This window comes from Sorex fumeus, unplaced genomic scaffold (assembly GCF_029834395.1).
Source record: "Sorex fumeus unplaced genomic scaffold, SorFum_2.1 ptg000044l, whole genome shotgun sequence".
NCBI classification, from domain to species: Eukaryota; Metazoa; Chordata; class Mammalia; order Eulipotyphla; family Soricidae; genus Sorex; species Sorex fumeus.
In genome coordinates this window covers 13,273,466-13,299,142 of record NW_026606101.1, presented here as the reverse complement: position 1 = coordinate 13,299,142, position 25,677 = coordinate 13,273,466, and the positions used below count along the sequence as shown (strand labels likewise).

Genomic DNA, 25,677 nt, shown 5'->3' with positions numbered 1-25,677 from the left:
CCCTTAGCCTCTGGCAGCTGCCTCAGCTCAGGTCAGTGGGGTTCTGAGGCAGGAGTGGGGTAGGGAGGAGGGAAGGGGGAGAGGAAGGAGTGGGAGAAGGAACAGGAAGAAAGAGTGAGAGCAGAGGAAGGAGAGGAGGGAAGGAGAAGGAAGAAGAGAAGGGGCGGAAGCGATAGCACAGCGGGTAAGGCATTTGCCTTGCACCTGGCAGACCCGGGTTCGATTCCCAGCATGCACATATGGTCCCCCGTGCACCGCCAGGAGTAGCCCCTGTGCATCGCCGGGTGTGACCCAAAAAGCAAAAAAAAAAAGAGAGAGAGAGAAGGAAGAGGAGGGAAGGGGAAGAAAAAAGAAGAGAGAAGGAAGAAGAGGAGGGGAGAGGAGGGAGGAGACAAGGGGAAGAAGGAAGAAGGGAAGAAAGAGGGAGAGAGGGAGAAGGAAGGAGAACAGAGAGGGGAGGGAGAAGACGGGAAGGAGGAAGAAAAGGGAAAGGAGGAGGGAGGGGAAGGAAGTGAGGGGGAAGGAGGGAGAGGGGAGGGAGGAAAGAGGGGAGGAGTCTCACCTTTGGGAGCACTTGCCCCGGGTCAGGCCCTGCTCCAGGCACACGAGCACTCAGTGCTGAGCACTCAGTGCCTTGAGTTCTCTGTTCCTTAAAGAAGCTGACCGGGCCGAGTCCTGCCCAGTGCTGCCCTTACCCACAGGCCTGAGGCCCAGCTGGGCTTCTCCTCTTGCCCATCATGCCAAGGGCTGTCAAGGTGGAGGCAGCAACAGCTCCAAACCCACACAGCCCTACAGGGGAAGAGGAGGAGACGGAGGCCCAGAGAGGCAGAGCGACTCCGCCAAGAGCGCACAGCTCAGAAGCCACGGAGCCAGGGTCAGAGGCCCGAGTGTGCCAGAGCCCAGGGCATCGCCGGGTCCTCCAGCAGCGCTGGCACCAGCCGCAGGCAGCTGGAGCCCCAATTCTGGCCACTCTGGCCTGGAGCCTCTCCCCAGAGGCCACCCCCTAATTAGCCAGGCAGCGCCTGCCTGCTCAGTGGCTGCTCCCCGAGCAATTCTCCCAGGAAAGGCCGAGCTTGCAGAGCAGGAAAGGTAATTGCTAATTTGCACGAGAGGAGACAAAGGGGACAAAGGCGCCCTTGGCTGCCCAGTGCAGCCCGGGCTGGCCTCATGTCCACACCCGAGAACCACCTGCCGCTGCCCCTCCCCTTCTGAGTAGGGACAGGGTGTATGTGTGGGGGCGGGGGGCACAATGAGTACAATTCCAGCACGGAAGCCCCTTCCTAAGAAGAGCGCCACCACCGCGGGGTGCCCGGCTGCTCCCTGGCACCTCTCAGGTCGAAGCCCAGCGCCAGGAACTCTGTGCTGCTCAGGGCCTGGCGGGCATGCGAAGGAGCCCGAGCGGGCCTCAGTCCCCATCTCTCCAGACGATGTGTCCCTGACAGCCTCCCTTAGCTGGGACTGACCAGCCCGGGCCCCCATCTTGCAGCTGAGTTGACCGGGGATGAGAGGACCGTTAGGATCGGGGAACCCAGCCATGCTCCCTGTTGCCCAGGGGCGTCACTGCTCGGTGACAGTAGGAAGCAGAAACACCCAGCGTACATGTGCTGTCTCTCTGGGAAAAGCTGTCTGGGCGAGTACCGAGCACAGACGGACCCCCCTCCCCCCCCACCCCCGGCCTCAGTAGAGGCCACCGCAGCGTCCCCAGCAGGCGGAGGCAGGGAGGGCTGAGAGTCGGGTCCTGTTTCCCATTCCTGGGCAGAGCCTTCCTGGAGGCTGGGCCCAAGCATGGACAGAGCCCCGGGGAGAAGGGCCCAGTCCGGGGGACCAGGCGGGGCCCCACGCTGAAGCTGGGCTTCCCTTACTCCCTTGGCTCAGAGCTCCCCAGGAGCCTCGCGGCTGGGAGGCCAGTCGGTGCAGGGGGGGTGGGGGGTGGGGGCAGCCTTCCCCACACTGGCAGGCCAGACACCGGATGGACACTCAGGCCGGGTGGACAGTCACGTGAGCCCCAGCCTCTTCCTCTTCTCCGAGACCTGCCTGGGACGCTGCCCGTCTGTGGCCTGGGTTTCCCCAGACGCTCAGCGCCTTTCGACACCCTAACAGCAGACGGCCGGGTTCCCCAAGCTGCTCCTTACGAAACCTGCCGGGGACCACAAATCTGATGATTACTGCTCCACGGTGTGGAGGGGGCCACCCTGGGTCCCCAGGATCCACCCTCCATCTACCCTGCCTCACTGTCACCTGGGCACGCCGTGCACCCCGGCCCCTGGGTTCCTTGCCCCCTCTTGCTCCCGGAGTTTAAGGGATGGGCGAGATTCCCAGTGTGGAGAGGATGGGAGAGGTCCCGGTTGGAAGCATTTCCTGGGTAACTCAGACAGGCCAATGTATGCTGGGCTCCTGGATCCTCTCGGTGAGTCTCCTGTGTGTCCCCATGAGACTGTGACCTGCAGGTACTGCCACTCAGGAGTCTACAGGCAAGACACAGAGGCAGCTCTAGACAGGGATTCACTCCTCAGCTCACCGAGCCAGAAAGTTTTAGACCCAGGAGGATTTGAACTCAGGGCTGAGGAAGAGGCAGCCTCTGGCATCAGGGCTAGGTTTATACACACACACACACACACACACACACACACACACACACTCACACACACACATCTTATTCGTTGGCCACACCCAGCAGTGCTCAGGGCTGTCTCCTGGTTCTGTGCTCAAGGATCACTCCTGGTGGGCTCAGGGGACCGTATGGGGTGCTGGGGATGGAACCCAACCACACACAAGGCAAGTGCCCTCCCCGCTGTCCTATGGCTCCAGTTCCAGAAGGAGTCAGGACTAGTCTACAGACCCATCCTCCAGGCTGAGAGCTGGGCAGGAAGACCCTGTCCCTCCCCCGGCCACCCCAACCCTCCACCCCACACTGATATCACTGATTTTTATGTAAGAAATGACTTGTTCTGTGCCCTCCAAGGTCCTGCAGTGTCAAATAGGGCCTTGCAGCTCCCAGGCTCACTGTTCTCCACACCTGTCAGATGCACTCCTGCCACCGGGCCTTTGCATGAGCTGCACCCTCCACCGAGAATGCTCTCCCGCCACACACCATGCCAATTTGCTCCCCTCCCTTTTTCTCTGAGCATCCTTCAAAGTGCCCCCTTCTCTGTGGGGCCCTTTCTGACACTCTGATTAAAATTCCAATGCCTCCCACCCTGGCACCTCCAGCTCCCTTTCATTCTTTTCTCCACCGTGCCCCTCAAGCAGGTGACAACTTGGACATTGCTCTAAATTCAACATGCACTTTGCCCCCAGGCGTTGGGTGTCCATTCTCCACAGGCAGAGATCTTCACTTGGGTCTCCAGAGCTTGGTCAAGTGCCTGGCTCTGAAGCCCCTCGTGTGGATACTCCAAACAATCAAATCCAAGAGGTCCCCAGGGAAGAGGTGGGCCCGGGGCTGCGTGGGGCTCGCAGAGGTAGCCCCGTGCCCAGGCCCTCTGCTCCTAGCCCCCTCCCACACTCTGCCCCCTCTCAGTTTGGATTTCCTCCAGCTGGGGGTGCAGGAGGCTGGTCCTCAGCCAGGGGTGGGAAAACAGCCCCGCCCTGGTCTGCAAGAGGCAGCGAGAGGAAGTACTTGCTGGCCCAGGAAGCTGCCGCCCGCCTGCCCTGCAGGAGGGTCTGGGATAGACTCTGCTCCCCGGCTCACCTCGCTGCTCCAGGGAACAGGAGGCCCTGGACACTTAGGCCAACGCCGGGTGAGTGGCGGTTCCTTGGCTCCCCAGTGGCGTCCCTGGAGGGCATGGATGATTTCCCCCGGCACAGGCCAGGCCCAGGAGCAGTGGGCCAGGGTGCTCTGGAAGGTGGAGCCAGGTGGACAGACAGACTCCTGCCCTCCCCACAGACTGGGGAGACTGCACCTTGCCAGACGCTTACTGGCCCCACGCTGGGTCCCACCCTCCCCAGGGTGGAGAAGCGGAAGTCACCTGCGGAGGGGGCTTCCTCGGGGAGTGGCAGTGAGCAGGCGGCCAGACAGTGGCCCTGGGTCACATCCGGGGGCCGCCCTTTGCTCACAGGAGGCCTCGGGCAGGTTACGTAAGATCTGGGCGCCTCACGGGGTTGCTGATGGCGGCGTGTGCACAAGCCCACAGGAAACACGGAGAGCAGGTCGGCAGTGGGAGCTCAGGAAGCGTGGGCTGACACATCCTCACTCTCACCGGCGCCATCGTCACCTTTACTACCACCAACGGTGCTGCCGCCACCACCACATCACCAACATGGCACCATTATCACCCCCATCCCACCATCACCGTCTTCAGCATCGTCACTAAGATTACCATGGCCGTGACTGCTGTGTTGGCCATCACACACCCCCACCACCATCTTCACCCTCACCACCATCCTCACCACCACCACCCCCATCACAACCACCATCCTCACCATCACTACCATCACCACCACCACCATCTTCCTCATCACCACCACCACCACCGCCATCCTCGCCATCACCACCATTTGTGCCTTCTAACATTATCAGCACCCACCTCCATTGCCATCACCCCTGAAATTCCCATCACCGTCACTGCCATAATCACCACTGCACCACCACCACCATCACCGCTGCTGCCGCTGCCGCTGCCGCTACCACACCTGTGGGATCTGCACCCCAGGAGGCGTCCTGAGCCATATCTCGGGGCTCCTCGCCCTAGCAGGCTCTCTCCAGCTGCTGAACTTGCAGGTAAATGAATAAAGGAGTGAGAGAAAGGCAAAGAGGCTTTTCCTGCGGCGAGCAAGCCAGCTGAGCTGAGGAAGAGGAGGCTGTCAAATCCACCCCTTCCTGCCCAGCCATTTCTGGGTCCTTTCGGTAGAGTAAGTTCCCTCTAGGCTGCTGCCCGCCCCAGAACCCACAGCCTCCGCCTGCGGGGGCTCCAGGGTCTGCTCCCTGAGGCCTCCTTCCGCTGCCCCACCCCCAGGGCCGCTCTCTCTGCCTGGGCCCTGGCTCTCGGGGACCACCCAGCCACGGAGCTCCCGGCCCCCGCCCTCCTTCCGAGCCGGCTCCTCTGCCCTGTGCCCACGGCCTGTGTCCTTGCCCCACCTGAGGTTCCCAACAGCGCCAGGAGCCGGTTCAAAGACGGTCACTGAGCAGGGGGGTGGGGGGCAGCTCTGTGACCATCCTCCCTCTAGTCCCTCCATGTTCCTCACCCTAGGCCTACAGGACTGCGCTTACAGGGCAGGTGGGACACTGCTAGACAGGGCCCTGACCATCAGGTAAGCACCTGGCTTTCAGTCCCACAATTCTGGTTCTGTGTTTTTTAGAGGAAACTGAGGCACAAAGCAGAAAAGGGAAAGCTTGCATCTTCCCTTTACCAAATACTGACCAAGTGGCTACTAGGCACCAGGTGCTGGGAACCGAGCTGTGAGCAAGACCACAAGATCCCCGTCCTCAGGAGCCCAGGAGGGCAGCTATACAGACCACAGACCCAGCATCTGCCAGACGCTGATAAGGGCCCTAAAGATGAATAAGGGCCAGGAGAGATAGGAGAAAGAAAAGAAAGGGAAGGAAAGGGAAGGGAAGGGAAGGGAAGGGAAGGGAAGGGAAGGGAAGGGAAGGGAAGGGAAGGGAAGGGAAGGGAAGAAATCCAGCTCTCTGGGAAGACAGTCTCGGAGGGCCTCATGGAGGAGGTGACATTCCAGCAGGGCCCAGCAGGACTACAGGAGCTCGGTGTGGCTGAGGGGCAATGAGGAGGCACAGATGAGAAGGAAGGGGCCTTTGGGGGCCTGGGTGGCTTTGGCTGGGAGGGTTCTGGGGACCCGACAGAAGGCCTAGAGAGAAGCAGGAAGTCGGCAAGGCCCACCTATTTCAACCAGCCCCTGGGTGAAGAGGAGAGAAAACAGGCGGAAAGACTGAGTGTTTCTGCCAGGGGGGAGGCGACAGGACTCCGTCACAGGAGGGTGACGGAGGGGCCCAGCACCCCTCACCCTGCGTCCTGCAGAGACCCAGCCTGTGCGTGTGGGTCGGGGAGGGGTGGGGGACAAGCAGGAACGGGACAAGCAAAGTCTGACCAAATCCAGAGCGAGCCGTGGCGGTGGCCCTGTGCCGGGTGCAAGGGGGTGGCTGGGGTTCCTCTGAGAGAAGAGAAAAAAGAATAAAACGTGGTGCATTGGGGCGGGGAGGGGGGTCTCTGCTTCCAAAGAGCCCGTGGCGGGAGGGCAACCTCGGCCGTGGCTCTGCCCAGCTGACCAAGGAGGAAACTGAGGCTCGAGACGCCCCAGGGTCATGCAGCCCCACAGGAGCCCGGTGGGGTTTGACAAAGAGGCTTTCAGAGAGAACAAGGCAGCTGAGAGCCGCGCTGCTGAGACCTCCGGCCGGGGCCCCATCAGCCTGAGCCCCCGGTGCGGGGGGGGGGGGGGGGCGGGGATCGAGGAGGGACCCCACTCCCCAGTCCCAGCCCCTCAAGGGGCACTGCCCTGGCTCAGAGCTGCAGCCCCGCCCCCCACCGCCTCTCCCCCCCCCCCCTCCTGATAAGGAGACCAAGGCTAGGCGCTGGGAACTTTCTCAAGAGCGGCCGGCCTGCAGCGGGCAGAGCAGGGCCTTGAAACCCCAGCCGCTGGGGCCCGGCCAAGCGCCCTGGGCAAGGCCCTTGGGCCTCCTGCACCCCCACAGCCGCATCCCCAGCTCAGGGACAGTGGCGACAGGGCTGGGGATGACAGATGACAGAAATTCCCTCCATGCCGGAGGCCAGTCTCGAGATCTGGGCCCCCCCCACCAGCTGACCTCCGGGGCTGACCTCTCACCTCTGCCCCTAGCCTTAATGAGCAGAAGCCAGGAAAGCCGAGCTGTGGGAGCCTGGTCTTCACTGCCGCTCATGACTGGCTATGATGGGGAAGGGGGGACAGGGGTTACTGGGCCACACCCAGAGGTACTCAGGGCTTACTCCTGGCTCTGTGCTCGGGGATCAATCCTAGTGGGGCTCAGGGGACCCTTTGTGGTGCCAGGGATGGTACCGGGGTTGGCTCATGTTTTAATCCCTGCCCTATCTCTCCAGCATGCCCCCCCACTTTTTAGATATAGAAAACAGGGGCTGGTGGGATAGTCCTGCGGGGAGGGCACTTCCTTGCATGTGGCAGATCCAGGCTCAATCCCCAGCACCCCATAGGGTCCCTTGAGCCCACCAGGAGTGATTCCTAAGCACAGAGCCAGGAGTAATCCCTGAGCATAGGCAGAGCCAGGAGTAAGCCCTGAGCATAGCCAGGCATGCTTAAAAAAAAAAAAAAAAAAGACTGCCCCCCTCAAAAAAAAAAAAAAGAAAGGCCCAGAGAGGCTGGGGAGTTAGCTCATGCCCCACAGCAGATTCTCAGATGTGATCTCAGATTCACACCCAGGCAGCTGGGCTCCAGAGCCAACCGATGCAGAAGGGGGGCTGGGGACAGGGAGTGGGCCAGGCACCTCTCCCCTCCTAGGATGCCGCTGTGTCCCGTCACACACACCTTCCCATGCCCCTCATCCGCAGGTCCCACTTCTGGGCCTCCCCTGGGGGCCTCCAGCCTCCATGCCAGTCGCCCAGCCCAGAGCTTCATGCCGCCCAGACAGCTGGCCTGGTGGGGTGGGGCGGGGGATGGGCTGTGCTTTGCTCATGAGGGTGGGCCCAGAGCTCCCCCTCTCAGCTGAAGTGCAAGACCCTGGCTGAGGTTCGACCCCATCCCCACCCCCTCCTGCTCCTGGCCCTCCTGACCCGCTGACCCCAAGGCCAGGCCTCCCCATGTCCCGTGCCCAGGACGGGCTCCCGGTGCCTCCCTGTTCTGGAAAGAGCCTGTGTTGGCCGGTGTGGGCCCACAGAGACGCGGGGGGGGGGGGGGGGCGAGTGTGTGAGCTCTGCTGTGGAGGGGTGGGGCACCAGGGGGACCCAACTCCTAAAAAGTCCCCTTTGTCCCGCTCTGGCCAGGGCAGCTGGCATGGAGCAGCCCCTGCGGTAAGCACTGGTCACTGTGGACTCAGGGGCAGGCCCTGGCGGGCAGTACCACGAGGACCCCCGCTGGACGGATGCAGCAGGAAGGCTCAAACCCTGTCTGTCTGAGGCTGCACAGCCGGTGGGAGAGGTGGGAGCTGAAACTACCCCCTCTGAAGCACCCCCTCTCTGGCCCCCTCCCCCAAGAGGCAGCTGGACTCAGGCAGCCTCTGACCCTGGGAGCGCCCCCTTCCCTCACAGACTGCTTGATGGGAACCCACAGGACAGCCTCAGTTAGGGCTCGTCCCCCCTCCGCCCCCCCTCCTGCACAAAGGGGCTCCCATCCCGGAGAGGAGCAGGCAGCCCCCCACCTTGGGGACCTGGGCCCCCTCCCCAGTCGCACTCTCCTCCCTTCTCCCCTGCCTAGTTTCCCAGGCTCCCACGGCAGGCCCTCAGGCTCCCCCAGCACCCAGCCAGGTCCCTCCAACAGAAGGGGAAACTGAGGCTCAGGGAGTGGCGGCGACTTGCTTCATGGGCTCGTGAGTCCCAGAAACTCAAGCCTGGGGCCGTGCTGAGCTCCCACTGCAGTGTCAGGGCTGAGGGCTGGGGCTGTCTCCAACACGGACACAGCAGGCAGGACAGACTGGCGCGGACCATCGGACCATTGGTACACGGTTACAGAGAGAGGAGACGGAGGGTGGAGGAGAAGAAAGGCCCAGCTCGGCTCCCTGCCCCGCCCCTGCTCCCCAGCTCCCCAGGCCTGCAGGCTGCAGGGGCTCAGAGCTCAGAGTCCACATGGTGCCCTTTGCCCCTCCTCCTGCTCCATCCCGCTCTGGGTCTCCCCAGCAGATCAGAGTTCTAGGAACTGCTTCTCCTGACCCCCCTTGGCCCAAGCTTTTCTGTCACCCGCAAAGCGGCCTCCTAACTAGCACCGAGAAGGCCAACGGCCCTTTTGGGTCTGTCTGGGCCCCCTGCAGTAGGAAGGGTGGTCCCCCTAGGGGATCCAGAGAAGGAACCGCAGGATTTCAGGGCCACACCCGGGTGGTGCTCACGGAACCATGGGGTGCCCGAGACAGAACCTGGGCTCCTGGGCATCTCTCCGGCGCCCGCTGCTGTGGTTCTGTGCCATCTCCCCGGGTGTCCACCTGGGCCTGTGGGTTGCCGGCCTTCCCCGACAGACAAGGCCAGCCGTGGAGCCGGCCCGCCATTCACACAGAACCAGATGCTGGGACCCAAATGCGGGGTGCAGCCAGTCACGTCCCCAAGGAGAGCAGAGCCCGGGGGCCTAGGCAGACGCCCCCCACCCCACTCCTCAGTGGAGTTCCCTCCCAGTGTCCCTGCTGGAGGCATCAGGTCCCCAGGGCGGGGCTGTCGAGAGGGCTGGCATAGCCTCCCTCTCACTTGGGCTCCCGGAAACCCACCCTGGGGACACTCCCGGCCAGCCCCAGGCCCTGAGAGCTCACTCCGAGAACCTGCGGCACCAGTCAGGACCCAGCCTGCCAAAGCAGGACCCGTGTCTCCATCTCCTCAAACATTTCCTCAGCCCAGGATGCCGAGAAAACGATGAGTCATCGGCCCAAGCAGGGGCCCAGGCCGGCGGGTTGGGGCCCCCGCAAACAGGCTGACAGGGAGCTGGGGCCCCACTGGGGCCTGAGTCACCGGGTCTTCCGCGGCGGCCACTGACACACACCTCCCACCTAAAGAAGGGCTCGGGTCCACCCACCGGGTCTGTCCCCTGTGCGGTAGCCCAGACAGCCCAGCCTGTCCACATGCCCGATTTCCTCAATGCCCCTTCTCCCACCAGGGGTCCACCAGGGCCCTTGGCCTCCCACACTGGTGTCACAGAGTCCAGCCCCTCCTCTCCTGTCCTGGGCAGGCTCTGCCCTGGCCCGTGCCCCGCACCCTCTTGTGTCACCACCTCGTGGTGAGGGCACCTTCCAGGCCTGCACCTGCCATACCTGAGCTCTCCATTTTTTTTTGCGGGGGGGGTGTCACACCCAGCAATGCTCAGGGATTACTCCTGGCTCTGCACTCAGGAATCGCTCTTGGTGTTGCTCCAGGGATCATAAGAGATGCCGGGGATAGAACCCAGGTCAGCTGTGTTCAAGGCAAACGCCCTCCCCGCTGTGCCATTACCCTGCCCCCTCCTCTTCCTCTTCCAAGCCCCCTGCCCCTCCTTGCTTTCCTCCCAGATGGGGCACCAGCTCATCTGAGTAACTTTCTAGAGCTTTCTCTCCTTTGCGCCCCAACCGGGTTCACCTGCCCATCCCTCAGCCCCCCGCAGCAGTAGCTCATGCCCTGGGCACCCTGTCCACAGCCCACGCTCTGCTCAGCTCTGCACCCCGGCAGTGGGTGCCCCGTGCTTGGCTCTCTCCAAAAGGCTCTTGTCCAAGGTCACGGCCCTGAAGGTGCCCTGGACTCCTGCATGAGGGAGCAGGGGTGAGAACCCTGGGGTCTAAGGCCGAGCACTGGCCTGGGCAGTGGCTCTCCCCACTATCCCCCACCTTGACCATAGGGACAGGGGCTATTCTAGGCCCTGAGAGGTTGACCCGGGCTGGACAGGGCTCTCTGTGCGGGAGGCTTCCATCCCCAGCACCCCCTATATAAAATAACAACCAAACCCAGACGGGCCCGGCCTGGTGGGGAGTTCGCAGTGACAAGGACACAAACATGACACCCAGAGAATGACAGGGGCCACCACAAGGGCCAGAGAGGCATGGGAGGAAGCAGAGATGCCAAGTCGATCCTGATGGGGTGGGCAGAGAGGATGCAACGCAGACAAAGACTCCAGAGAGAAGAGGGGGCCGTCAGAGACAGGGAGGCGGAGGGGGCGGCAGGCCCAAGGACCCAGGGCAGGCGGGACTACAGGGGGTGGGGGGGGCGGGGGGGCATGGCTGGCAGGCGACTAAGGAGGCTGTTTGAACTCGGGCGGGGGGGGGTGCGGAGGGCAGGTGCAGAGGGGCGCTCCGGCCAGCAGGGGAGAGTGGACAGGGTGCTCGACCCTCAGGGCTCAGGAAACACCCCAGCTCTCGGGGAGACGGAATTCCGGAGGGCTCAACACCCAGGAGCCTGAGAATCTGCTTTCTGTCAAGTTTCCTCTGACTGTGTGGGGAGAGGATTAGGGGACAGGGGTGCTGAGGACACGAGGAGCCCAATTTGCGCAGCGGCTGCCCCTCCAGGCCTGGAGTCACAGGGGCGTGAAGGGGCGGGGGCAGAATCCACCGTGGATTTAGAAGGTGGACTTAACAGGCTTGGCCACAGGCAGAGCAGGAAGGCAGGAGAGCAGGTGCAGGGGTGGGGGGTGAGGAGGGAGCCACAGTCTCCCTGCTTCGGAGCCAGTCCAGCTTGGGCCCTGCTCCCTGAGGGGTCCTTGAGTGAGCACTGCCTCTCCCTTAAGTCTCTCCACCTGCCGCACTGGCCAGCACTGGGGTGGTGGTGGGGGGGGAGGGAATTGGGGTGGAGAGGGAAGGGGCACCTAGCACTGACTTGGGTGGGTCTGGCCAAGCGGGTGGGGGAGTGGGTGCAAACTGGATCTTGGGAAGCTTTTTTTTCTTTGAGTCACACCCGGCAATGCACAGGGATCCCTTCTGGTTCTGCACTCAGGAATCACTCCTAGTGGTGCTCGAGGGACCATGTGGGATTCCCGGGATCGAACCCGGGTCAGTCCGCGTGCAAGGCAAACACCCTACCCACTGTACTATCGCTCCAGCCCCACCCCCACCCCTGGGAAGCTTTTGAGGAGTCCCTCAAGCAAGGGCCACCCAGACCGGGTGGGGAGGGGGGGGAACCTGCTTCCAGGCCCTGGGGCCACTTGCTCTGGGTGAAGCTTGGGGAGCAACCCAGGGTGCTCTGAGGCCAGATTCTCGACTCCCCACCCAAGTCAGCAGCCTCGATGGGCTGAGAACACGGAAGCTGTGCTCTCGGACCCCCACTGGGAGCTGGTGGGCAGCAGGTGCAGGGGGTGTGGAGAGCTCACCCTTCCAGCAGGGGGTGCCCACACGCCCTCACCCTCAGCACCCATCCTTGGACTCCCAGCACCTGACACAACCAGCAGGCATCCGAGGCTGGAGGGCGTCAATAAAGTTCCCTGGTCTGGGCAGAGTGAGCCCCTGAGCTCTGACACCCCACCCCACCCTGCCCCACATGGGGACCTTGGGGCAAGAGGCTGTGTGAGGGGGGTCATGCAGCACCGCCCAGGGCCCAGGGACACGGAAGTGACTCAGATAATGACCCCCAGGGTGCAAATCGTTGCTGAGCACTGCAGTGTGCAGGAGTTCACCCCACCATCCTGGAACCTGGCCAAGACTCCACTCCTGACTAACCCAGGTGCCAGGTGAGGCAACGGGCTTCGTGAGAGGCCCACGTTTCCTTTTTGGGTCACACCCGGCCATGCAGAGCCGCTACGCCTGACTCTGCACTCAGGAATCACCCCGGCGGTGCTCAGGGGACCATATGGGATGCTAGGAATCGAACCCGGGTCGACCGCTTGCAAGGCAAACGCCCTACCAGCTGTGCTATTGCTCCAGCCCCAAGGCCCGCGTTTCCTGAAGCGCCTCTCCACAGCCTCTCGGGTGGGCTGCCGCTCTCCTCTCCACCCCAGTCCGACCAGGAAGAAAGGCGGCTCCATTACACAGAGGGAAAACTAAGGCCAAACGAGGAAAAGGGAAGGCTGGGCCAAGAAGCTGGGGAGTCCAGTGACCGGAAGTCCCAAGTGCCATGCGCCTCCCCGCCAGGTGTCGATGGGCCAGGAGCAAGCGTGGATATGGGGGGCATCCCTGGAGTCAGCGGCACCCAGACAGTGCTCGCCCGGCCTTCTTCTTTCTGCCTCTTGCATCAGCACACAGGTTCCCAAATTTACTTGGCTTATCACCCCCTTTGCAGAAAAAAAAAATCACTCAGCACCCTTCTGGAAATCTACTTTCTTCAAGTGAATAAACCGAAAGTGCCCCCAATTTCACCCCAGGCTGCTACTGCTACCACCTGCCCTGGGGGGGGGGCAGGAAGCACTTTATTACTCTCTTTGGGAAACTGCTTTAGGGTGAGTGGCAGATTTGCTCGGCTGAGCCCCAGCCCTTCCCACTTGCCCAGGTTTCTGGAAGTGGCTCTTCAAGGCCCATTTTCCAGATGAGGAAACTGAGGCTGGGAGAGGTGGAGCAAGCCCGAGGCAGTGGCTGAGATCCCATCCATCCTGGCCGTGGACTCAGGCAAGCCCGGAGCCTCTCTCTAGAAGCAGGCCAGGTCCCACCCCGGCCACAGGCTCAGCATCGGCTCCTAAGCGGCGCTGGGGTAAAGGTCACAGCTCTGCCCCGCTTTCCTTCCAGAGGGCCAAGAGGGCAGGGAGAGGCAGCAGCCTGCAGACAAAGAGGGGCCTTGGGAACAAAGAGGCGTCCTGGGTCCCTGAGGTGGCATCCTCCTGCAGGCCACGCCCTCCCCCCCTCGCCTTCCGTTAGGGGGCTGCTGAGACCCCCTGGGCAGGGGGCCGGGACGCCGGGGAGGCTGACTCGGCTCTGAGGAAGGGCACCCCCAGCAGCTGTGCACGACCAGACGGACGCTGTGTGCCCTGGATCAGGCACATGTGTGCAGGCACACACGGTCACACGCATGGCCTGCCAATGCCCACACCCCAGGTGCCCGCACATCTGCCAACACAGACGCGCACAGTCACACGGTCTCCCTCAACCAGCGCACCCACCCATATGCACACATGTGCACGCGCGTGCGCACGCACACACACACACACACAGACACACAGGCACGCACAGACATGCACAGACACACACAGACACGCCCAGACACAAAAACACACACAGACACACACACAGACATGCACAGACACACACACACAGATACACACAAACACGCACACACACACAGACACAGAGACACACAGACAAACCCAGACATACAAGCACACACAGACACAGAGACACACAGACACACCCAGACACACAGACACACACACACACAAACACACACACACAGACACATGCAGACACACACAGACACGCCCAGACACACATAGATGCAGCAGACACACACACAGACACACAGGCATACACAGATACACACAAAGACACACACAGACACACACACACACACTCTGCCCTGGGCACACGGCAACCCCATCCGTACATGGGCAGGCACCACACACTCACGCCCACACGGTCATACATGCATGCACACAGCCGCCTCACGCATGTCCCCTCCAGCCTGCAGCCTCTGTGGTAAGCGCCAGCTGGGGCAGCCCGGACACCTGAGGATGGTCAGGCCCTCGGCCTTCGTCCCTGGCCAGTCCTCTGAGCAGAGTTTCTCCAGCAGCCTGTAGCGGGATGCAGGAGAGAACATCCACGCCAGCTTTGTCCTGTGGGGCAGGAGACTGTCCCACCCCCTCCCACTGAGAGAGAGGACTAGAAGGCTGGACAGAGCCCTGGGACACCTACATGCAGAGTCAACCCGTCCCCACAGAGTGGCCCCGGGAACTTGCTCAGCTGAATCGCCAAGACTTAATGACCAACATAGCTGCCCAGGCCGCGCCTCTCCTGAGAGATGCAAGGGTCCCCACTCTCCCCCAGAACCCAGCACAACAGAGGGCTCCTCCCGTCTCATCCTCGTGAGGCCCAAGGGAGTCCCCCGGGCCCCCCCCCCCATAGAGCCAGGCCAGGCTCCAGCTGACCGGCCCATGATGCCAGTCTGCGACTGTGTTCACGGGGATTCTCCCTTACCAACTCAGGACCTGGACTCCTTGCAGTACCTGGAAGGGCCCCCCTCGGCCAGGCTCAGCGTGGAGAGGTAGACAGAGGGCACCTGGACTCCAGGCCGGCCCACCCCCAGCACCAGTGATCTGGCATCGTGGGGAAAGTCCCTAAGCCTCAGTTTGCTCATCTGAAGCCTGGCCACAGTCCCAGCCGCCCCAGCCTGGGAGCTGAGCCTCGTCGTCACCGTGACAGGCGTGCGGAGAAGGTCTCTGGGGCGACCATTCATAAACACGGAGGTGTTCAACCCAAGGTCACGGCCAGCCACAGCATCCAGGACACCATGCTAAGTCAGGGGCCATTTCCCGCCCCGGCCAGTGGCCGCAGGTGCCAAAGGGTTATACAAAAGCTCTGGGGAGACTTGTGGAGAGTGTGAAAACCCTCTGCACTAAATGAACATTGTCTGCAAACTGGGAAGAGATCACCATTAGTCAATTTACCCTGCACAGCACCTGGGGTCCCACTCACAAGAGCATGGGGAGGACAGGGAGGTTGGCAATCTCCAGTTCCCCTTGGGGAAAGGGGGCTAGGACGGGGCGGGGGAGGGAAAGGCATTCCTGGCTGGCCGTGGGTCCCCACAGAGAAGCAACCGGATCAGAGATTTGCATCTCAGATTTGGCTCCTGGCCACTGGACTCTTCCTCTCCCCAGGCCTCAGTTTTGCTATCTGGGAGATGGCAGAGCTGGAGGAGGGCAGAGAGGAGGACAATAAGCTCCCAAAGGGCCTCAGGGCTCTCTGGCTGTAGAAATTAATAAATGGCCTGGGGCACCAGCCCAGACACAGAGCTGGTGACCCTCGCAGGCCCCTGGAACGCCCTGCCTGGCTCTGGAGAGCAGAGGAAAGGGAAAAGTTCTCCTGGTGGCCGAAGCTGGAACGGAATCGGGTCTCGCCTCCCTCCGGGGGGCGTGCTTGTCTGTTTGGCCAAAGCCGGCCCAACACAAGAAATAACGAACCCTCCGGAGGAGGACCAGGTGGGCTCTTGTCATGAAAAGGATCTTGCCTCGTGAGCGCGCCCCGTGCCCGCTGGTGGGGGCCCCGCCCTCCGCCTGCACTTCTATTTCCTGTGACGACCTGCAAACTGAAGGCCAACTTGCCCCCCCACCCCCCTCCACCCCGCCGCACCCCACCCCACCCCCCACCCGGGCCCCAGCTGCGGGAGGCCCCAGCAAAGTGTAATTCCCCTCACCCTCCTCCTCTCCGCCCTGGGCCCGTCCGGACAGATTAAGCCTTTGTCACACACACCCAGAAAAGCTCAGGGCCAGATGGGACGGGACAAGTGGTGTCAGATCATCGACCCGCGGCCGGCCGGGACGAGGGAAGGGCCGGAGCACAGCACCACATATGGCCGGGGGAGGAGGAGAGGGGGCCCCGGAGAGGGGGCGGCCCAGAGAGAGCCGCATGCAAGAGCGATGACACACCAGGGACGCCCCCCCCCTTGGGACCGTGCCCACGAGGGGGCCCGCGGTCAGCTGCTGGATGACCCCGCTCCCCAAGCCCCTCTCCCCGCAAGTGCGCCCGTTCCCCTCCCTTGCAGTTCTCAGGGCTTCCTCACCCGTCCCTGGGCTGCCCCTCCCCTCCAGCGGGGTGCCCCAGGCCAGCACGGAGTTCCACCCGCTCCAGTACCCACTGCCCCCCACAACACCCGTGGGTGCTAAGCATTTGCACAAGACAAAGATTTATGGGCCAATGACCTTCACCCAAACCCACCCAGGACAAAACTACAGGCTCTCTCCCGATGGCCACCAGAGGCCATGATAAGTTTGATCGGGGGTCTCTGTGGGTGCGCGAGGGGGCGGGGGCAGCGGATGGAGGCAGGGGACACCCTCCGTACCCTTTCAAGGAGGTGCCACTCACCCCCTCCCAGGAAGAGGCCAGGCTGCCCCAGGATTCCAGCAGAATTTGTTCCTTCTTAGATCAGTGAAAAGGAAAATGGGAAGAGGGACATTATCAGTGGGCGCCAGGACGGTGCTGAGAGGGGGTGGCAGGATGGGGCATCTCCCATGCTGGCTGCGGTTGGCTGGGCGAGTGGCAGGTAACTAACTGGCTCTCTGGGGACCCGCGGGGGCCGGGCAGGCAGGGAGCTGGAGGGGCGGGCTGTCGCAGGAGGGCACGGCTGTTGTGTTGTCGTCCTCAGGCTGCCTGGCCAGGGAGGCCTGGGTCCCCTTTCTCTGCCTCCCGGGCAGGTGGTCCCTTGGGGAAGGCTCATTATTGGTCTGGGAGGCAGGATGGAGGTTTGCGAGGCCCCCTGCTGCCTGGGGATGGGGGGCAGAGGGGGTGAGGGGGGCTCAGGAAGGAGCTGAGGGGATGGGCCAGGCGGGCAAAACCCAGAGCCCAGCCCGAACACCCCCTTTTCGGCTCTGGTCTGTGGGGGCATGTGCCTGCCTTAGCTCCACCTTGAAGTCCGCTGGGCTAAGGGGGAAGGGGGGCTTCCCATGATGCCCAGGCCCTAGGGGAGAGGCAGACCCAGACACAGACTCAGCCAGTGAGTCAGCTGCCAGCTCTGAGGGTCACCTGCCGGCAGGACTGGGGCGCCCGCCTCGGACCGGGCACCCCGCGCCCCGGGGGAAGGGATGCGCAGGCTGCGATGGGGGCGGGGTACGGAGGGGCCGGGAAGCCTGGAGGGCTGAGGGCTGGAGCCGGGGCGAGGAGCAGACCCAGCCCACCATCTGCCGGGGCACTGGCCTCAGGGAGGGAAATCACACTTAGAACTGGGGGGACACTGCCCCGGGAGGGGGGAGGCGGCGGGAGCTGGCCGGGTGGGGAGCGCAGGGCCCGGCTGCGGAGAGTCGGTGACCCCCCACTCCGCGGGTGGGAAAGTGGGCGCAGATTTGGGCTGGGGGAGGGGTCCCCGGCTCGACCGGGAGGGAGGCGACAATGACCCGGACTCCCCCGGGTTCGGGGGAGAGCACTGATTTGGGCGGGGGGCGGCCGGCCCGGCCCGCCGGGGACGGGACCCTGCCCGCCCGGCCGCCCCCGCGGCGCGCCCCTCGGCCCGGCCCCCCGGCTCGGGTCCGGCCGGAGGCGGCCGCGGCGCAGATGGGCTGCTGGCCGCCGCGGCCGCCGCGCGGTTATCAGCGCTCCTCGCAGATGGGCCGCCCGCCCTCGGCGCTCGCGGCGCCCCGCTCCCCGCGGCCTGCAGCCCCGTCCCCTGGGCGCGGGGGGAGGCGCCTCCGGATCCGCTCCCCGGCTCCCGCCTCCCTCCCGCGCGGCCCCCGCGCCCCGCGGGCCCGGCCCGGGCGGCCGCCGGAGGGGGAGGGGGAGGGGACAAGTGCACTTTTCGTAACGACCGAATCAATTGTGTGTGAAGAGCCCGCTCCGGCCGGGGCCCGGGCTGCGCGCGGGGCGGGCGGGCCGGCCGGGGGAGGAGCGCGGAGGGGGGAGCGGGGGAGCGCGCGAGGGAGGGAGGCCGGCGCGGGGCGGCCCCGCTCGCTCGCTCGGGCCGGGCGAGGCCGGGGAGGGAGCGGGCGTGGGGGGGCAGGGCGGGCGGCCGGGCCGGCCGGGCCGGGGTCGGAACGCACCCGCGGAGGGTCTCCGCGACGGAAAGTTCAAAGCTCCGCGGCGCCCCGGGAGCAGCCCGGGGACCCCCCCAGCCCCCACCCGCCGCAGAACAATGAGGTCCCGGCGGGGAGCCGCGGGGCCCGCGCCGCACGCCCTCTCCAGGGCGCCCCGGGCCGGAGGGGACGCCCCCGCCCAGCCGCCCGCCTCCTCCTCCCCGTCCGCGGCTGCGGTTCCCCGCCCCCTCCCCCACGCCACCCCGCCCGGACCGGGCCGGCCCCGGGGACGGGGGAGGGGAGGGGATGGATAGGTCAGGCCGCCCCCGTCCCGGGGAGGGGGGAGCTAGGGGCCCGGGGGGCGGAGGGGGCGCCCCACCCACCCGCGGGAGGCTGCTCCTGCGCCAGGCTGCGGCTCCGGCCGCCCCTCCCCGGGCCAGCCCCGGGTGGGGTCGGGGCGCCAGTGCCCCGGCGGGGCCCCCTCCCCAGGCGCTGGGGAGCAGGACTCCCCGTCCCGCTGCTGCCCCTGCCCACCCCCTCCCGCGGCACCACCCTCCCCACACACAGACACACACACACACACACACACACAGATACACACACACACAGGCACACACGCACACGCCGCCCAGCCGGCCCGGGGGCGGGAGCGCGAGGCGCCCGGGACAGGCAGCCCCGGGGCGGGCGGGGGCGCGGGGGGGAGGCTCGGGCTCCCGAGCAGCCGCCTGCTGGCGGGGGGAGGGGACAGGAGGACGGAACATGCTGGGGTGAGCAGCCCGGGACAGCCCGCCCGGCACGGCCACGGCCGGGCAGCGGCGCAGAGGGGGGCAGGGACGCCCCGAGCCCGGAGCGCTGCCCGGGCGGGCGGGCGAGCGGGCACGCGTGCGCCTCGGGCGGGCCGGACCCACGGACAGGCTCAGGGACACCCGTTCGGACACACACCCACACGGCCCACACCCCGCCCCCGCCCGCCCCGGTCCCCGCGGCGGGACCGGCCCGCGGCCGCCGCGCGCGCACTCACCGAGCCCGTCTTGACCGGCACATACACCACTTGGCCCATCTTGGGTTCCCGGCCGCTGCCCAGGCGGAAGCCCTTGGAGCGCACCCAGAACTGGAACTTGCCTTTCTCGCCGGCCGCGGGGCCGCTGCCCGCGCCGGTCCCGCCGCCGCCCTGCAGGACCTCGGCGATCCGCTGGTATTTGCTGCGTGTCACCGTCTTGGTTTTGGCCGAGTCGCCGTAGGTGCGCAGGCACCAGTCCCGGAACTGGCGGCCCAGCTCCGAGTCCCCGGGGCTGCGCTCGCGCTCCCAGCCCCCGCGCAGCAGCAGCGTCGGCTTCGGCATCCTCCCGCCGCGCCCGGCGCCCTCGGGGGCGGGCCGGCTGTCCGGCCGCCCGGTGCCGGCACGGGGCTGGGCTGGTCCGGGCCGGGGCGCGCCGCGGCCCGGGCTGTCCCGCGGTGTGGCTCTGGCGCGGCTGCCTGATGGGCACGGGCGGCGGCCGGACGCGCGGGGCTGCGGCGCGCTCTGTCCTGCTCGGGCGGCGGCGGCGGCGGCGGCGGCGGCGTTGGCGGCGGCGGCTCCGGCTCGCCTCCTGCTCCGCCTCCTCCTCCCCCCGGCCGGGATGCAGGAGCGATGGAGGCAGCTCCGGGCCCGGAGGTGCAGAGGGGGCGGGCCGCCCCGCGGGCGGCCGGGGGGAGGCGGGAGGCGGGGAGCGGCCCCGGGCGCGGGGAGCGAGACCGAGCCTGGGCGCGGGCGGCGGCGGCGGCGGCGGCGGCTGTCAGCTCGCGCGGCTCATCCTGCTCCTGCTCGGGCTCCCGCTGCCGCTGCTCTTCCTCCTCCTCCTCCTCCTCCTCCTCCTCCTCCTCCTCCTCCTTCTTCTCCTCCTCCTCCTCCTCCTGCGCCCGCCTCCACCACGCCGCGGGATCCCACCTGTTAGAGCGTCGCAGCCTTCGCCGCCGCCCCCCCTTCCCGCGCCCGCCCGCGGGGCCCAGCCCCCGCCCCGGCCCGGCCCCTGGGGGCGCGGGGGCTGCCGCGCCCGCAGTCGCCTGGAGGGCAGGCGCGCGTCCCCGTCCGGGGCAGCCACTTTCCTCGGGCCGGGCCTGGCCCCGAGCCTCTCGGGCCGCCCTGGGTCCGGACCGCCGGGGCTCACGGCCAGTGGGGCGCGGCCCCTCCCGGCTGCGGCGCCCTCGCCTTCGCGCGGGGCGCCTCCAGATTTTTGCCCCGCGCGGAGGTTCTTACCCGGCAGGTTTCCTGCTCGCCTCCCCTCCTGCGACCGGCCAGACTTTTTGGCGAGCGAGCCGGGTGTCAGAAGACCAGGGCTCCCCTTTAGGGTACCCCCCTCGGGGTCTCCCGAAGTTCCCTCCCTTCCCCCTTACCCCGCACCCCAAATTCCCCTGGAAGTTTAACAGGCTTCGCTTGGGCCAGTCCCGGACCCCAGAGAAATCGTTGCCCTGGGTGGGGGAGGGGGGCGCTTATTCAGAACCCCCTACCAAGGCTCTGGGTTATGCTCAACACTCACGCAAACCCCTTCCGTGGCACCCTCTCTTGCTGGCTGCATCTCGGCCTAGTGGCCCTGACCTCCCACTCTGGCCAGTGCCCCCGAGAGGACTGACCAGGGTGGAGCTGGCCTCACTCCCTGAATGAAATTCCTCACATGAGTACTGGCACAGACCGATCACCCACCGTTTCTGCCCTCTTATCCTAACAGGTGCCCCGCCCTTACCGCTGCTCTGCCCCATCCTGCCTGGGGGCGCCCCTCTCCGCGTATGCAGCCCACTGTCACAGGCAGGCCACACCCCACACAGGCCTGGGTTCTGGCCAGTGCAGGACTATTTTCTGCCTGGAAACAGCCGCTACCCCCATCCCGGTCTCCACCGCGGGACCAGCAGTGGCCGTGTCCAGGCAAGTCTGAGAGGCCTAAGGACCTGGCCCTTCTCACTGAGGCAGGCCTGGTGCTCATGGAGGTGGCCGGACCCGTTCAAGGTCATGCAGGGAGGAGAGGCAGGTTTCCGTCCAGATCTGCCCGGCTCCTGCCCTCCAGCGAGGGGGACCCCCCCAGACGGTCAGTGCCCAGTGGACTGGGAGCCCCAGATAGAGCCTCTGCATCTGAGTCACCCCAGTCCCAGCTTGGTGGAGGTGCCGGTACAGGCTGAATGAGCCTAAGAGGTCTTCCAAGTCCCAACCTCTCTGCATTTCACATAGGAGATTTATTTTTAGATAATTTACATTTCCATGTTACTTTATATACACCAACTCCACAGTCATTTTTCCTCTGTATCTCCCCAAGAGCTCTCTTTTTGGTTCCCTGCTAGCATGCCCACTTTTCAGAGTGACCACTGGGGCTCAGAGAGAGGAAGGTAGTGCCTAAAGGCCACCCAGCCGCAGGGGTACAGGCGGGGGCCTCCGTGAAGCCTGGAAGCCCCCTTAGTGTGTCCACGCCACTGCCCTGATGTGGGCACCCTCCCATGTGGGAACCGAACTGCACAGGAACCCTGAGGAGCGTTTCCAGCGAGGGTGCCCGGGTGGCTCCGGGGAAGGACAGCTGGGGCGTGGGCCGGGTATGGGGTGCAGGGGAGACTCTGTCCAGTCCTAAGACATGCTTCAAGAACCAGCCCATGGCTGGAGCGATAGCACAGCGGGTAGGGCGTTTGCCTTGCATACCGTTGACCCGGGTTCGATTCCCAGCATAACATATGGTCCCCCAAGCACCGCCAGGAGGAATTCCTGAGTGCGTGAACCAGGAATAACCTCTGTGCATTGCTGGGTGTGACCCCCCCCAAAAAAAAGAACCAACCCAGCCCACTTCTCCCTGTCATCTGGGTCTCTGCCTGCCTATTAGAACCTCAAAGCCGGATGGTGATGAGTTCTAGTGTGGTCCAAGATGTGGCCTCATAGAAGGACCAGGGGCTTCGAGTAGCATCACTCGGGCTAGGGAGCGGATTCCAAAGACTCTGCCAAGGAATTCCTCACCCCTGCAGCTCCCAGGCAGCTGCTTCCCCGCAGAGTGAACCCATCCATCCCCCCATGCAAGCTGACCTTGGACAGAACCCTATCTTTGCCCTCTGTCTAAGGGCAGGGCACTGTAGATAGAAAGACTAAAGCAATTATATAGGAGCGTGCCTCACATTTAAAGGTGTCCCACGGACATCCCCGACTCTTTAGAGGCTAAAAAGTACTCCAGGATCCCAAGAGATAGTACAGTGGGTAAGACATTTGCCTTGCACATGGCTGACCTGGGTTTGATCTTTGGCACCTCATAGGGTCCCCCATGCATTTCCAGGAGTGATCCCTGAGCACAGAGTCAGGAGTAAGACCTGAGCACTGCTGGGTGTAACCCAACAGCAAGAAAGCAAAGTGCTCGGGGCCAGAGAAATAGTACAACGGGTAAGACGCTTGCCTTGCACTCACCCGAACTGGGTTCAATCCTCAGCACCACATAAGATCCCCTGAGCCCCACCAGCAGTGATTCCTGAGTTCAGAACCAGGGGTGGCCCAAACGTGCTCCCTCTGCTATCCCCATGTCCCACACACCCCGCCCCCCCCAAAAAAGAAATAGTGCTGAAGCAGGAAGAAGAGCACTGTTGATACACTCTGTGTTTCACTGAACAAACATTCCTGGAGCAGCCATACGTGCCAGGGGCTGGGGATAGACCCCGGGAGTCCCAAGGTCCTCGCTAGGTGGGGAAGATGGGCACTGAGCCCACCTTTCCCCTAATTACAGGGAAAGCTCCTGCATCTGCCAGGGAAGGGGCCCGGGAAGCCACCGGGAGCTGTCCACACACGCGGGCTGGGAGGTTCTGCTCCTTCCCCCACTCCTCTCTCTAATTTGTTTTCGTGACCACACCTGAAGGTGCCCAGGGCTTTCTCCTGGCTCTGCATTCATGCATCACTCCTGGACGTTCTGGGAAATCCATGTGGGGTGCTGGGAACCGAACCTGGGTTAACTTCATGCAAGGCAAGCATCCTACTGATTGTATTCTCACTCTGGTCCCAAAACTGCTTTTCTTACGGGGGATGTAAGGGGTGGCACAGGGGTGGAAGGAGTCAGGGAAGACACCCTTAGGACACCCTCAGGGAAGGTAGCATTTGAGCTGTGACCAAGTCAGAGGTCTTTTTTTTTTAATTTTTTAAAAATTTTATTTATTTATTTATTTTGCTTTTTGGGTCACACCGGCATTGCACAGAGGTTACTCCTGGCTCTGCACTGAGGAATCACTCCTGGTGGTGCTCGAGGGACCATATGGGATGCTGGGAATTGAACCCCGGTCAGCCGCGTGCAAGGCAAAATGCCCTACCCGCTGTGCTATCACTCCAGCCCCCAAGTTAGAGGTCCTAAACTGCCAGTCCACAGACCCTTCCAGGCTTCTGGGTGGAAACAGTTGGAAACTACTGACTTAAATGAAAGGGAGCAGCCGAGTTCAGGCCTGGGGGTACAGCAGGCAGAAGCCTGGGGTGGGGGAGAGTGGTGTTTCACAAACCAGCAGAGGCCAGTGTAGCTGGAAGAGAGCGAGTGAGAAGGAACGGGTGGAAATTGAGGCCAGGGAAAGATACTGGATTACATTCTAGAAGTATGGGGAAGCCATTAATGAATTTGTTTGATTATTTTATTTTTTTTGTTTTTTTTTTTTGGTTTGCGGAGGCACGCCCTACAGTGCTCTGAGGCTATTCCAGGCTCGGTGCTTGGGGGACCAGGAGGAACCAGTGATCCAGCCCAAGGCTCCTGCATGTAGAACATGTGCTCTGGGCCATCTCCCTCCCTTCTCCCACTGGTGAATTTTATTTTACTATTATGAAAACTTTGTTTGCTCGGAGGCCACACCTGAGAGTGCTCAGGGCTTTCTCCTAGCTCTGTGCTCAGGGCTCGCTTCTGGCAGTGCTCGAAGGACCAGACGGGGTCACAGGGATAGGATCTCAAGACAAGTTGGCCACATACAAGGCTAGAGCCTGACCCTCTGTTCTGACTCTCTGGTCCTCCGTTGGTCTATTCTATCTTCTGTTTTTGTCTTTTTGCTTTGGTTTGGCCACATCTGGTCGTGTTCAGGGCTTACTCCTGACTCTTCGCTCAGGGATCACTCCTGGTGGTGTTTGGGGAACCATATAAGGGTGCTGAGGATTGAACCTGGGCTGGTTCTTAGAAGGCAAGTGCCCTCCCCACTGGACTATCTTTCCGGACCCCACTGGTAAATTTTTTTTTTAATCAAATCATCATGAGATACACAGTTACAAAGTTGTTCATGATTGGGTTTCAATCATACAATGTTCAACACCCGTCCCTTCACCAGTATACATTTTCCACCACCAGTATCCCCAGATTCCCTCCTGCCCCCCTCCCCACCTGCCCCCATCCCTCCACCCCAGCCTGCCTCAATAGCAGGCACTTCTCTCCTCTCTCTCTCTTTCTCTCTCTCTCTCTCTCTCTCTCTCTCTCTCTCTCTCTCTCTCTCTCTCTCTCATCCCTTCTGGGCATTATGGTTTGTAATACAGGTACTGACAGGTTATCATGTATATCCCTTTACCTAGAGTGATCATTGCCAACTACCGTTGGTAAGTTTTCAACAAGGAGAGATGGTGGAGAAGAAAGCCCGCAAGGCACAGGCCTGTTGCAATGGCCCAGGGGTCTTTGGTCAGGAGGCTGGAGATGAGGGTCCTTGATTGCTCCTCCAGCTCACTCCTTCAGCGTCATGCCCCAGAGGTACTGGAAAGGGTGGAGGGAAGGGGGCTGGGCCAGCACCTGAAAGGGGCCCGCTGTGGCTCTGCCCCTTCTGCGGAAGCAGATCCCTGGACCTCTGAGCTGCTCCTTCCAGTGGCACCCTGAACTGAGCAGCGGCCCTGCCCTGGAGGATGCTGGGGAGGAGGGTACTGTGGGGAGTGGGCCATCCTAGTCCTTGGGGCAACTGCTGCTCCTCTCACCCCCCTCCAGACAGCTGCCAGGAGGGCATAGTCAGACTGGCCGCTAATCACAGGACCTGGGGCCCTCGGATTCTTTCTTACCCTTAGTCCAGATGTCCAAGGGAGGCTGAAGTGTGGGGACTCCAGGGTCCCAGGACTCCTGTCCCTTCCAGTGCTGACGGTAATGTCAGGAGAGGCGAGAGGGGAGGATCTGCAAGTTTCCGTTCCACTCGACCTTCCGCACATGGCTGAGCAACGTCTTACTGAGGGTGACCCCCTCGCTCCACCTGCAGTGCTCACCCGGGGTGTTAGTGGTGTCACCAAAGATCCCATTCTCTGGCCGAGCTGCTAGGAGTGTTCTTGCAGGCACAAGTGGGCGACACCAGGGACCAGACTCAGGGTATCCCGCTTGCAAGGCAAGGTGGAGCCACCATGTCATCCCTACCACCCGCCAGACCACCTGCTGTGTTCAGGGCTGACTCCTGGCTCTGCACTCAGGCATCAGGACCACTTCTGGTAGTGTTTGGGGGCCCTTAAGGGGTGACGGAGATTGAACCTGTGTCAGCTATGTGCAAGACCAGACCCTTTCCTGTGTTTCACTGACTGAGCACAGATGACTGGGC

At 63.5% G+C, this 25,677-nt stretch overlaps 1 protein-coding gene across 2 annotated transcripts in view; it reads right to left on the bottom strand.

Moving 5' to 3' along the window:
* NOL4L (nucleolar protein 4 like) overlaps positions 1–19,617 on the bottom strand; it is a 127,253-nt gene extending 107,636 nt beyond the window's left edge. The window contains exon 1 of one of the 2 annotated variants that reach the window (XM_056121385.1): positions 19,190–19,617. In XM_056121385.1, the coding sequence (XP_055977360.1) occupies positions 19,190–19,510 (321 nt within the window). In that variant the 5' untranslated portion in view covers positions 19,511–19,617. The remainder of the gene's footprint in view (positions 1–19,189) is intronic. The other variant, XM_056121386.1, reaches the window with a different exon arrangement.
* Positions 19,618–25,677: the final 6,060 nt, after the last annotated feature.